Source organism: Perna viridis, chromosome 11 (assembly GCF_037379345.1).
Source record: "Perna viridis isolate PV_CMFRI_1.1 ecotype Kerala chromosome 11, ASM3737934v1, whole genome shotgun sequence".
In the NCBI taxonomy this organism is placed as follows: domain Eukaryota; kingdom Metazoa; phylum Mollusca; class Bivalvia; order Mytilida; family Mytilidae; genus Perna; species Perna viridis.
The window spans coordinates 6,101,316-6,116,130 of record NC_142455.1 but is presented as its reverse complement, the minus strand read 5'-3'; the positions used below and the strand labels follow the sequence as shown (position 1 = coordinate 6,116,130).

The 14,815-nt window shown below is 31.4% G+C and overlaps 1 protein-coding gene across 2 annotated transcripts in view; it reads left to right on the top strand.

The window, feature by feature from the left end:
* The window catches only part of LOC148602736 (uncharacterized), a 72,821-nt gene that overhangs the window by 37,821 nt on the left and 20,185 nt on the right, over positions 1-14,815 (top strand). For both annotated transcript variants that reach the window (XM_088551734.1, XM_088551733.1), the window contains exons 29-38: positions 579-641; positions 3,240-3,335; positions 4,228-4,287; positions 4,607-4,707; positions 6,218-6,281; positions 6,572-6,643; positions 7,130-7,221; positions 7,522-7,600; positions 10,107-10,158; positions 11,730-11,806. In XM_088551734.1, the coding sequence (XP_088407860.1) occupies positions 579-641; positions 3,240-3,335; positions 4,228-4,287; positions 4,607-4,707; positions 6,218-6,281; positions 6,572-6,643; positions 7,130-7,221; positions 7,522-7,600; positions 10,107-10,158; positions 11,730-11,806 (756 nt within the window). The remainder of the gene's footprint in view (positions 1-578; positions 642-3,239; positions 3,336-4,227; positions 4,288-4,606; positions 4,708-6,217; positions 6,282-6,571; positions 6,644-7,129; positions 7,222-7,521; positions 7,601-10,106; positions 10,159-11,729; positions 11,807-14,815) is intronic.

Here is a 14,815-nt window from a genome sequence, read left to right as displayed (position 1 = left end):
CACTTTTGTATCATTAATGGATTGATTTTAGTGAAACTTTTTGGGAATGATTGTTTGGAAAGGCCATTATGCACTTCCTATTTTGATTTTTTTTTTTAAATATGAAAGGTTTTGGGTTTTCTTACATCCTTATTTTGAGTTTTCTTGTCAGTAACTTTTACAAAATGAGGTACCCAGGCCACTTTGTATCTTGAAAACATTCATATAGTTGATGCATCTGTTGTGTTTTACTTTTAATTTTAATAAGTTTTGTTAGAAAGTATTTGTGTACATACTCAACATAGTGAATATCTCTGTAAGCTATGCTCACACATGTCACAGTTACTGTAATTCTTTAGTTTTATTCTACACCTGTTATTTTAAAGAAAAATTATGAAATATCTTTTCTTTTATTTAAGTTTTAAGGTGAAACTAACGCAAATATCTTAAAAGCAAAGCTACTTAGACATTGTGGCTATGAAATTAAATAAATCTTGTCTACTATGCAGAATATTTTTGTTTTCTGTTCATACTGCTTAATGGTTATTGCTAATGGGGTTTGAATTGTTGCTGATAGCTAATTATGTTTTATACTTTAGAAATTAGCTAAAGAAATAGAAAATGCTGGTTGTAACGAGCAGTTTTTATCCTCATCTGAAGAGGTAAATATATATTAATCTGAAACCCTAGCTCTGAATTTAAAACCCATGAAATATTGGATAGGAAAAAAAACAAAACTGAACAAAAAATTGATACCCAAGAATAAATAAAAATTTTACATTGATATCTAGTATTGCAAATTAACCATTTACTGATGTAACCTCTAAACTTAACCTAAATATAGGTGATAATTGTGGTAAAAGATAGACAATCCTGGTGTATTTCATTGATCTTTACCACACGTTTATTAGAAATAAAGGCAAAATTTTACCTCTCAATAAATCTTAAAAACTTGAATGGTTTTCTAATAAAAACTACAGCCAGCCAATACAGATCTATTTCCAAAATTTGCCTCTTCCTCATTGTTTTTAAGCTTTATTACACCATTTTCCGATCATTTCTGGAAAATTCAAAATTGCTTACAATCATGTTTCCTAATGAATAGACACAGGGGACCAAGAAAGATGCACTTGCGGAATTTATCACATGCCTCTTCATCATTGATCGAAAATTTTAATATACCCTTTTCCAGTCATTTATGGAGAATTTTATTTGTTAACAAACATGGACACGATGGAGATAGTCCTCGTTCATATTGTACAAGACATTTGACTAAGTTTTGGAGCATATGATAAACAAATTATTACATAGTATTAATCACATAATATGCTTTATAAGCCTAAGTCCATGTAATCATCCCTCGAGCCTGATTGCTCTCAGGGCTGATGATATGACCTCGGGCTGATAAAGCAAATGATAATGCTAAATAATAATTTATATATATGTAAGACTCGGAAGTGCGATGGGGACGCCGAAGTGCAATAGTCAAGCTGATCTGCGATGGTCAACACTGAAGTATGTTGGATGTCTAGCACAAATGCGTGGAATTGTGTTGGTATACCCCATTCAACGTCGCCATGAAATTTTACGTGCATAATTGCGTACAATGTTATAGAGAAAACTAACAAATTGAAAGGGGAGTCATGAAAGTAGCTAGTATATTGTTGCCTGTATAAACAAACACGGCATGCATCATTACTAATTTAGAGTGATAACAGTACATGTATTTAATGCAGTATCAAAACTTAAAAGATAGGTTACAGTACTTGAGGTCATTCGAGAAACATAAACTATAACTATGGGTTACAAAAGATAGCGGATACTGAAAGTCGTATTTCATGCATCATGAAAACTATAATAGATATAATTAAAAGATTTTCCGGGACAACTTTGTTACATGTATAGTTGTATTAAAAATCGGAAAAACTGTCGATTTTTTATAAATTTGATATCATGTGTTTTTACCTTTTGAAAAAGTAAAACATGCTTTCACAACGAATCATGGAGCGTATTCTATAATTGAAAGGCGAAATAGAAACTGGAATATACGAGTTAAGAGTGTAATAGAATGTTGAAGTTCCGGTGGACCAGACTGGCACGTTTCTCTTCATATTATGTATTGTCCGTTAATCCATCTAGACCTCTGTAGCATCAATCATTCTTTGATAACCTTAGCAGCAGGATGACACACATGCAGAAAAAAAGTGCCGTCTTATACTACATTACATTTGTATTTGCAAATTCTACAGGTACTGTTGATCAGTTTTTCATGTAGTACATGTAGTTTATACACTAATACAGAAGTTTTAAAGCTGTCCATAGCCATTTTATAGCTAAGCTAGTCAAGGAGTATTTTCGTATTAAAGAGTACTCGTCCTTCTAAGAGACTGCCAGTTTTGTTCAATTTTCAATTGGGTGTAGGAAAAAAATGGAGAAAAATGATTAATTTTGTTTTTATAATTATCTCGATAGTTGGAAGTATGAATGAAATGTAAGCAGTTTTTTTCTGATTGCATGTAGACTAATATCATATTGGTAGAATTTCAAGATAATCGTATATTTACGGTATCAACAAAAAAAAATCTGCATGATAGTCAAAACATTTCAGCGAAGTACAAAAAAACCACTTCTTTGTAGTGACCAATGTATTTATGCATTACTATTGGCAGTCAACAATCGGCACACTTCAGCATACTACCATCGCACATTACCCCATTTGCCACCAGCCCTTGGGGTGATCTATGGGAGGGTTAATACGGTATGTGGGGGTGCTTTAAAAGATTTATGATATAGATCTAGTGGTGTGATATAGTGTATGTGATAGAAGCTTAGGGGTGTGATATATAGTTTATGTGATATAAGCCAAGGAGTGTGATATAGTGTATGTGATCTAGGCCAAGGAGTGTGATATAGTGTATGTGATCTAGGCCAAGGAGTGTGATATAATGTATGTGATCTAGGCCAAGGAGTGTGATATAGTGTATGTGATCTAGGCCAAGGAGTGTGATATAGTGTATGTGATCTAGGCCAAGGAGTGTGATATAATGTATGTGATCTAGGCCTAGGGGTGTGAAATAGGGTAAGCAATGGGGTTTTAACAATCACGTATAATGCATATACAAAAAAAGTATATTTTAAACAGTATATTTGATATACATGTATGTCTTTTCCACATTGGAACCTCAGCAATAAAACAAATACTTTAATTGCACCCTGACCTCTAGAGTTGAAGTCAGAGCATATTCACTTTATATTTGTAGGAATGTGTAAAGATATTAAAAAACAACCAGCACCACAGTTTAAAGGCTGCTTTTGATAAATTCATGGAAGATCATGGTCACAGATATGTTAGAGAGGTAAATTTATACATTTTTGATAGACATGTGTTAGGGCAATTGAATTGTACTTCTTTAATTCAAATGACTTTAAGTGTATGTATTTGTAAGAATTAGGCAAAATGAGAAAAATCAGGAACATACATGTCAAAACCCCACTGATCTGATAATGTAATATTATACAAGGATACTTTCTCTATTTGAAAAGACCAATATTTGCTATCTGCATCACTGACTTTGCTCAGAATTTTTTTCAATAAAATGTTAGAATAATGAGGTTTTTGACAGAGTTGTCTACCCTTGAAATATTCATTTTCAGTGCATTTCAATGAAATTATAAACGTGGTGCACCAACATGATATGGAAATTCTTATCTTTTTTCCTTGATTCTGGTTGTGCAAATACCGGTAGTCAAATTTAACTTCCAAAATGGTAGGTTTTTTTCATACCATGTTTCATCCACTGCCTGATTCTTACAGATACTGAAACTTAATTTTGGTATGAAGGTTAAATTTTGTGTTTTAGGTTTGTCTTTGTCCCACATCTGCTTCTGTATGTATTCATTTTGAATTTTAGAGTAGAAGGGGGGATTTGTAATCATGACTAATGAAAACATTTTGCTTTGTGAAGTTGTATTACTGTAAATGAAAACAATGTAAGGGGCTATATTTGTAATTTTTCACAGTTTATGATAAAGAAAACTTTTTTTTCTAGATTTTTTTTGACATCTTTCTTACAAAAAGTTAATTAATGTCAATATCACATTAATTTTGCAGATCCATATGTTAAAAAAGAATTGAAGTTTACTAAGGACACCTTGTAAATACATGTATCTTAAGAACTTGAAAGTTTTATATTTAGCAATTTTGGAATGAAAAATATTATATTTGTAACAACTTATTTGGTATTTCAGGCTGAGTTTTATGAAAGGTCATGGAGATCACAGCCAGAAAAACTTGTCAAGTCACTCAAGGTTAACATTTAAGAACTGCAGAATTTTTGAATTTCACTTTTTTATCACTTCAGTAATTTTTAGTAGCTTTTTTGACTGTATATTCATTGCTTATTGTATTCTAAATTTCTCTTTTATGGGATTCAGACTTCATTATAAAGGATAGATCATCAAATGAAAGCCGTATATATTCCTGGAAAAAAATCCATATTTTCATGCACAACTTCAAGTTATTGTCATTGATTATAGTAATATAAAGTACTGTTTATTTATTTTAAGAAATTATATGATAATATCTAAAGGTGTTTTCTTATACCAAGCTGTTTTACCTGTGTTTTAGATTGTTTTGAAGAGCAAGTTATATGACCAAAAGCCAAGAGAAACACTGAGTTGTGGAGAGGCCATAGCTAAGATTAAAACCCCTTTGCCATGGATGGCTAAGTATGTCATCTGTTGCTGTAACTGTAAACTCAGTGCACTCTCCTGTGTAAAGATATGTTTGGTATTTGACAAGTTTACATATAAAAATAGGAGATATGCCAATGAGATAGTCATCCACAAAATGCCAAGCATTGAACAATTGAACTTGTGCAGGTCACCACACAGTCTTCAATGATAGGAAAACCCCAAAATAAATTATGTGAAACTATTCATAAAAAAACCATGTCTGTCATACTTACAACCAAGACTGTACATTTCCTGATACATGTATTAGTAAATGTAGTACATAACACAAAAAGCTATGGTTAAAAATAGTGAACAAATTTCGAATAATTAAACAAAGAAACCTGTCCCAATCAAACCCCTTTTGGATTTAAGGAGGTAGACCTAGGATAATGGACACCACACTTATTTCAAGAGTACGTCCCTTACTCTAGGTCTACCTCCTGAAAATAAGTTTTGTTTTGACAGGTGTTTGGTTTACCTACGTTCAAAATAATTTCAGTTGATATAAAGGGACTTTAGAATGTGTCTGGGTGAGGAAGGATTTTGGATTATTCAGGGTTTGGTTCAGATGGGTTTTTGGATTATTTAAGTTTCAGTATAGAAAAGTTTTCTGATTATTTAATGTTTGGTTAAGACAGGTTTTCTGATTATTCAGTGCTTGGATTAGACAGGTTTTCCAATTATTCAGTGCTTGGTTTTGACAGGTTTTCTAATTATTCTGTGTTTGGATGAGGCAGGTTTTGTAATTATTCAATGCTTGGTTTAGACAGGTTTTCTGACTATCCAGTATTTTAGTTTAGACAGGTTTTCTAATTATTCTGTGTTTGGATGAGACCGGTTTTCTATTCAGTGCTTGGTTTAGACAGGTTTTCTAACTTCAGTGCTTGGTTTAGATTTGTTTTCTGATTATTCCATGTTTTGATTAGACAGGTTTTCTAATTATTAAGTGCTTGGTTTAGACAGGTTTCATTGTATTTTGTACTTTGTACAATGTACTTTGATTGTAATAACAAGATTACAACCTCAATGATAATTCATTTTTTTCAATTATTTTTTGTTGAACTTTGTCGTTTCCATCTATTGTTATTTTAGTGTTCGCTGCATTATTTCTTCCATGGCATTCTTTTCATTTATACTTTTTGTGTTGCTAATTCTTCATCACAGATAATGATGGAAACTTCTTTATCAAAATACTTTTTGAGATGATGTAATATGTGATTTTTAGTAGCTTTCAAATTATTTTTTTTTCAATCTCATCTGTTTACCATTTTGTCAATCTGCCCATCCATCTTAATTTCATTACAAATATGTTGGCTCCCATGAATGGTTTGATTTCAAAAGTAGTATGTTGCTTTATATAGATGGGGCATGATTTTGGTTGGGAACAGACATCAACATCGTGTTATTGGAGAGTTTTTCCTTTTTTCACCTTATATGGAACGAGCAGGGGTAACTTGTAAGACAGTGCGTGTAACTTTATCATGTATGTGTTGATTCTTTTCAGACAAGTGTTGAAGTGGGTTTTACCAAAAGCTAGAAAAGCAGTTGGACAGAGAGAATGGGGAAAAGTAAATAAACTTTTTTATGCTTTGCTTTAATTTGCCTTTGGCAAAATATTTGGTATCAAATTGCTAGCTGTTGTATGTGAAATTTTCACCCATCCATGAAATTTAAGTTCATGCTTTTCAATTAAAAAAACTCATTTGAATTTTTTTTATCAAATTTTAGTCAGGTTAATTTCTTGTTTTTCTTAGTTTTCCTATTTTTCATTTTCACATTATTAGATTTTTGAAAAAAAGTGATGATGAGCTTTAGTACAATTGTATTTATTTTAACTGTTTGATCATCTATTTTGTAGTCATTGAGTATTAAAGTAGCAGATAAATTTAAGGAGGCCTACTGGACCTTAGCTGATATGATGGTGAAGGAGGTAACATAGATTCATATCTTTTCATGCCTTCCACCCTCTGCTGTCAGATGTAAATATATATTATGATGTTCATCCCTCCTTTTGTGGTCCATGTGTTCATCCATATCTCTTGTGTAACAGTTTTCTTTGCAACTACTTATAAGAGTAAATTAAAACTTTGACAGAAACTTTGTATAGGCATGATAGATGTGCCAAATGGTGGGATTTGATTTCAGAGGGAAGTGACATCATCTTCCTGTTTAATTACTGTTTATTCATGTATATTTACTGGGTAGAGGAACATGAGTATTCTGTAGTTTGCTTTGCCAACAGTTTTTTTTTTAGTTTCATTTGAAATTTTAAAGTATGTCCACCACTTTCTGAGAAAAAATAGGAAAATCTAGAGAATTTGATCTACATTTAACTGCATTTTCTATATTCTGAAATGGTATGAATGATAAAGGAGATTTGATATATGATAGCAAATGAAATGCTTTTTTTTTTCAGGGTAGACTTCCAGAAAAGGATTTGTTATTCTTTCTGACACACATTGAAATAGGAAAACTTATAGAAACAAGATCTCCAAGACTTATTTCAAGGTTTGATTGGAAAACTACAGTATTGTTTCTTTATTTGTTTTGTTCTTGAAGTTGGGTCAGAGTTTGACAACAATGTTCTTCAAATAGATTGTGAAATGATTCTAAATGGTATTTTAAAAAAAATTGAAAGGTATAATACCTACAACATTAGGTATGAAAAATCATTCACTTACATGTATATAGCATCATTACCAAAGTTTCTGCTTTATTTTTTTTGTATATTTTCCACACTTGCATGTTGATGACTGTATACATACTGTGGAGGATATTCCCTTACCAATTTTAACTTTATTTTTACAGAGCAATAAAGAGACAAAAATTATATCCAAAACAGATGGCATTAAAATTTAACAAGATGAATCAAGGAAGGCCAGTCTCAGTAAGTAAGAGGAAATGATGAAAATACCATAAAAAATGGGGATATTTGTTCACAAAGCAATGTCATGATCATGGGAAGAACAACAGCCAATGATCTAGTGGCATAGCATAAAGGAACCAAAAGTTACACACAGATATATGAAGATAATGAACTCCAATAAAAAAAAAAACTCAGGTGCTTGAAAATGCCATGCAATGCTTTCAGAATGCTTGTTATTTCTGATCATGTCCTGAAGAAATTTTGGATTGTAGATGGGTACCTAAGGGGTTGAAAGAGTGTACTTGGTACATGTATTAAGTTTCAGTCTCTGTAAGAATCAGGCAGTAGGTGAAAAATGGTTTAAAAAAAACCCGCCATTATGAAAGTGTAATTTGACATTTGCTCCATCAGAATCAAGGAATAAAGACGATATTTTCTATATTATGATGGTGCATTGAGTTATAATTTCATTGAAATGCACTGAAAATAAATATTTCAAGGGCAGATAACTCTGTCAAAAAGTTCTTTTTTCTAACATTCTATTGAAAAAATTCTGAGCAAATACAGTGATGTGGAGATTAAATGACGATCTTTTTAAATAGGGTATGTAAGTCTCGTCATGTGACCCCGTGATTTTCAACAGAATGGGTCCTAGTCTACTATCAAAAGAATTGAGATTTGTCATTTAAAGGGCATTGAGTTAAGTGTTAAGGGCAAATAAGAAAAAAAAACATAAACTAGAAGATTTTGCATTGTTATACAGTGTTTCGAGTACCCAGAAGTACCAACATTATTTGTTGCTCTAGGTAGTAAATTAGACAAATATATCAGGTTATGAAAATCATAACTATATTTGTATATCAATTTACCCACAACTATTTCAAAGTAAACAAGATAGAATGACAGTCAATGTACATGTGGAGATCTTTTTGAATAAAGGATTTTGTTTTCTTTTTTGGACAACTGACCAGACATGTATTCTTATGAAAACATATTTAACACATTTGTTTATCCATTTGCCTATCTAATATTTCAAAGCAAGCAAGCTAGAATGGCAGTAGGTGATGAGATTATTTTTCCTTAAAGGGTAATCTTGTCATCTAATCAAATTGTAATTTGTGATATTGTTTCTTGAAAAACAGTACCTATATATTTTTTTTGTTTTAGTCAAGTTACCAAGGATTTTCACTCCCTGATACAATAGAACCTAGATTCTAGGCCATCATTATTGAAACTGAAAAAAAACCAAAAAAACAGTTCAACCCAACAATGAAAACTGATTGAATCTTGGTCAATATATGTGGAAATACTACATTTAAGTGAACAAAAAAATAAATATTAATGGATGTACATATGCATTAAAGAGAAATCAAAGGAGCCATGATTCTATTGGAAATCATAACAATGCAATCAAAGGATAGAGACCAGACAGGGAGAGCATACACACACACACCAACGAACATTAAATAATCAAAATAATACATACAAATAAACAAAAATAAATGAGCAACAACTTGAAGCATGGACCAGGTGCACCTGGAAGTAAACAATAAAATATAGATCGGTCTTCAATACGTTTTACATCAGAAATTCCGATAGAGAAAATGAAATTAGAACGAGACTTACATACCCTTTAGTGAAAGCATCCTTTAGTAATATATCATCATCAGATCGTAGGGGTTTTGACATGCATGTTTCTGATTTTTCCCACTTTGCCTGATTCTTGATAACATTTACACTTAATTTCTGTGGTTTCCAATTCTCACTGATTCTATCTAATGAACGTATTGGCAAATATCATTTTTCTCAGTATTGGTGTATGATAATTGTTCCTTTGTAAAAAAAAAAACTAGTTTTGATTTGTACAAAGTTTCATAAGTATTAGTTGTTGAAAAATCAATAGTTCGTACATCACAAAACATGTCAAGTTTCCAAGTTGACATGCATGTTTTTTGAAGGATATATGTCAGAAATAATGCATTTAAGGATTCAGTTTGGTAACATTTTTATTGGTAGAAACATGTATAATTTCCCAAAGCCATGCACATCATGCAGCCCAATACATGCAAAGAAAATAAATAATATATATTTACAGTCCTTGTACCGATCTGTGCAACGATTTGATGGATCGATGAACGTTGACTGATTGATCACTGACGGATCGATGACCAGTGACCGATCTGATGGCATTTTTATTATGCAAAATGATGTAATATATGTTTTAAAGAAAAGAAATGTAAAATAAAAGTATAAATTGATGTTTAAATGTATTGCATTATGTTAATGTGTGCAAAATTGACAAAGAAAACAACAAAAACCGTAAAATACATTGACCGCTCTGTGGTCACATGATGCGATCACCAGATCAATGGATCCATGACTGACTGGAAACTGATCGGTGATTGATGACCGATAGCAATTTTTGTTGCACAGATCAGTTCAGGTACTGTAACACAGTTTATAATCAAAAGACTTAGATTTGAGTGAAACCATTATTTCTTGTTTATTTATACAATATGTTTTTTAGATAACAGAAGAGGATCTATCTAGTCTCAGAACCCCAACTTTCTCATTAAAAGGTAAATTTATGTTACATGTTTGGACAAACTACTTGAAAAACTGTCTGTCCATCATTCCTTACCTATTTTTAACTTGTACCAAACTCACATCTTAGAAAATAGGGTAGGTCAAAATGTACTGTGTAAATATTCTTTTTATGATGTTCCACATCTATAATATCTCTTAAGTGACAAGTAATATTTTTGGTCTGGCAGATTTTTCATGGGATGTGATAATAGTCCAAAATATTGAATTAGTCTGTCTGTCTGTGTCTGTCCTGAAAGAAAAAGAACTTAAATGATCAAGAGTAACTTTGTGTTTTTTTTTAAATTTAACTCATTAGTAATTAAAATATAAAACTAATTAATTTGATTAAAATCTACCTGAAGGTATTGAACATAACATTTGAGATTTTGTTAATGCCTGAAAATATATCTAGAATGAAATATATAACCATTCAAAAATAATTTTTTATAATCCATTGTTTTTTTGCTATTGTTTCAATCTATAAGGATTTAGATGGATATTAGAAATGAAAAAAATTACTTTAGTTTCCAGATTATGAACTGTTAATTTTTTTTGTCTGATTCAAATATCTTCAATGCCTGTGGTGCACATTCAGAAACAACCTACCATGCTGGTTATTTCTTTATACACAGAAAAAAATATAACAGTCATTCCTTGTAGTTTAGTTTTTGTATCAATATTTAAGGAGTAAGTCATTTAAAGGGGTTGTCATCATGATGTAATAATCACATTACAAAATTTAGGTCAATGAGATGATGGATAAATTTTTTAACCAATCAGAAAGCGTGTTACTTTTGAAATTATATTATATCACAGTATACTTTGTACTCTCTTAAAACTACCAGCACAAAATAAAAAAAAATACATTGACTACATACAAGTACATATTAATCATTACAAAATATATCATTTTACATGTATCAGCAGTTGTGGATTTTCTTTGTCTTACTGAGGTAGACCTAGGGTAAGGGGCATAACCCTTGAAATCAGTAATATGTTTGTATCATATTCAATTTCACTAAAGCCTTTCAAGTTTTCCTTTGAAAAAGAATGATATAAGTCCAAGTTACTTTGATGCTTAAATGAGATTGATGTAAAATGGTAAATACAAACGTTCTAATGATTTGTTAGAGTTGCGTCCCTTATTCTAGGTCTACCTCCTTAACTCACTAAGAATTTCCTTTTCTAGTGGATGTTAATGAAACATAGAGCTAGAAGCTGGGGACACTCCTACCATCCTAACTATATACATATAATTTTTGTTATCATTCTTTCAGATTGCTTTCTTGCTTTGGCTGTTCAAGCTCAAACATGAAATAAGTTTTGTAAAAAAGGATTTTTGATCAATGATCACTAATTCCTAATTACTGTGATTGAAACATATGATGTAATCATACAAATGTCCTTACATTGTAACTGTTTCATGAGGCAATAAACAGGTTATATACCCCTCTTCCTGTCATATTTTGTCTGTTCTGTTTTTGTAAGTAAAGTTAGTTGTGCTAATAAATGTTATTGTCATATTTTCTTAATCCTCTGTCACATTTACTTGCATTATTTATAGGCATGCCAGTTTGTCATGGTGTGGTAACAGGGGTTTGTCGAGTTGTTAAAAATCTTCAGGAAGCTGATGCCATACAAGTAAGCAGGAGTCACTAGTGTTAATATATTATATTAGTATTGCTACAGGTCCACTTAAGAATCATGCAAATGTATAAGAAGATGATTAGCTGAAAATTGCTTTTCTCTGACAATGTGAAATCCTTTCGACAGTTGCATGTATGATAGCAAGCAAATAAACTACATAGATTAAGATTACGTTTCAGTAAAAATAAATTCATCCTTTCTGATAGTTTTACGAGTCTTTCTCTATTTTTTTATTATTTAAAAGAAGTGAACATGATGTTTTAAAAAAGTTTGGAAAACATGTCAATGTATGTACGTGCATCTCTGCTGTTCCACTGTCGCTGTTGTCGAGAACCTAACCTGTCTTAGAAAAAATATACCTCCAATTATATTAGCATAGTTTTTCTAAGATATGGGCGCAAACATCATTTTCTTGTTTGGAATTTGGAGCTGTCGTCTGAATTTTGTTTACGTCGCATAATATGTGTAAAATATGCCAACCATCTGTGTAGAACTATAATATTTCCGGTATCTGTACAGACTGATCTGACAGACCAAAACTGAAATGGATGTTGCTAGAGATGCCCTTAAGGGATAAAGAATGTAAAGTATTGATAAAGTTATCGACCATTTTGAGAGCGAGGAGAAAGGGGGGTATGGGGTTGGACTTGTAGGGGGAAAATTTTAAGTTATTCATTTATTGAAAAAAAACTTCCCCATTAATTAACAAGACAGATTTTCAAATAGAAAGATTGATTTCGCTTGCTGCTGAAATAAAAATAAAAATATTGCACTTGTGAAGCAAAAATTTTCATCTGGGTCGACCCACCCCTCCCTTTGTAAAGTCCTTTATTATTTTTAGGAGTGTCACACAGACGGTACATGTAAGGTAAAGCTCACGGTGTTTGCTGATTTAGGCAATGCCTACCCCATATTAGAAATACTCTGTATCTATGGTTGGGTAATGAAATAACATTTATGATAGAAATACTCTCAAGAATTGTATCTAAGATTTGGTAATGGAATTGGAAAACAGCCCACCAAAATACAAAATCAATGGGTTAAGGAGGTATAGCAAGGGTAAGGGACATAACTCTTGAAATCAGTGATATGTTTGTATCATATTGTATTTCATTAAAGACTTTAAGTTTTCATTTGAAACAGAATAAAATCAGTCCAAGTTACTGTGATGCTGACATGAGATTGATGTAAATTGCTGAGTACAAACGTTCCCGTGATTTGTAAGAGTTGTGTCCCTTACCCTAGGTCTACATCCTTAATTTAGTTGATTTTTTGTTGGAAATGAATGAATAGTTTTGTCAACAATTCTTATCTTAATACAGACAGGACTATCATTAACTGAATGCATAGCATATAAAGACCTAAAAAGCTTTGTTGATTTGATAGGTTTTTCTATGTCATGAATCACTTCTACTATTGGCAGTTTTATATGAACTGATATTTATAATGTGTCAGATATATTGTTGTTTACAGTTTATCAATATTTATGTATAACAAACATGTTTTTAGTACTTAAGTAGCAGTCTTTGTAAAAATCATGCAAATTCTGTAAAATGTGATACATCTAAAAAAGACTATATATTTTTATTTTTGTTATTAAATTGCTTTTTAGGTCTATATGATTAAATGTATAATTATTCATTCTTATCTGCCTGCTCTTAGGAAATAATTCACATTGAAATTCCAATAATTTGTGTCGTATTTAAGTGCCATTTACAATTTTTTCCCTTAGTTGAATTCTACAGTACCTTCTATGTAATTTTTATCTCCTATGATCAAGGGTTATATGAAAAACCACATGTTACTTTCTGTTTACCATGACATTTTAAACAAATTACCTAAATCAAAAATATGTAGGCTTTCCAACCATGAATTTTGCATGATTCTTATGTGCAGGGCTACTTAAACACTTTTATGAACTACCAGAATAAGTTTAAGTGATATTCTCCATCAAATACTGCAGACTATATTAATACAATGTAAGTGCCAATGAATATCAGAACTTTTACAGTTTGTTTAAGGTGGTATTTCTCGCATTTTGATGAATGTTACCAACCATGTAATTATTCCCTTGCCTACAGGTTTGTGATTTAAGTACCATTCTGTGAAAGAATCATGCTCTGGGTGGCACATCGTAATTCTCGATTTGGTCTTTTTTGCCCCAAATATATTTAATACATCTAGGAACAATTGAAAAGCTATTTATATTTATCCTGAAGCATCTGTGATGATGTTTTTTTTTGACTGGTTATATATGGAAAGAAATGTGGGAAAATTTTCCTGCCATTTTTCCATAGTGCATTTCAACTAAATTTGATCTATCAATATCTTAAAAAGGCAAATTTTACAAATAATTTGATGGTTACTTCAGAAGGTTATCAGGTAAAAATATTTTGTTAATACAATAAATCTTTGTGTTTTTTTCCTTCATATGCCACACCTTATACACTTTTTTCCTGATTCTTAGACAGAATAGTACTTAAGGATAATAAAGCTATCATCCATACTTCTATCTTAGATAACATTGTAGTGTCAACAACCTTTTACCATACCTGATACACACCTGATACATACTGAAGTCTTAAAGGAAAATCTTTAAGCTCAATCTGTAAAAGAATTTTTACCAAAGTATGCTTAGTCTAATTGACAAAATTTAAATACTATTGAATTTTAAGATTGTAGCTAAAAAAGTTAGGTTAGGTGTACATTGTACATTGAGAAGAGCTCACACTTGCATTGTTTTGTTGCAGTGGAGGATAACTGTCTTTTTTTCCTATTTAAGGCGGTAGACCTAGGATAAGGGACACAACTCTTACTTATCATTGGAACGTTTGCATTCAGCATTTTACATCAATCTCATGTAAGCATCACAGTTACTTGGACAGATTTTATTCTGTTTCAAGCTTGATAGGCTTTGGTGAAATTAAATACGATACAAACATATCACTGATTTCAAGTGTTATGTCCCTTACCCTAGGTACAGTCCTTGAACCGATCTGTGCA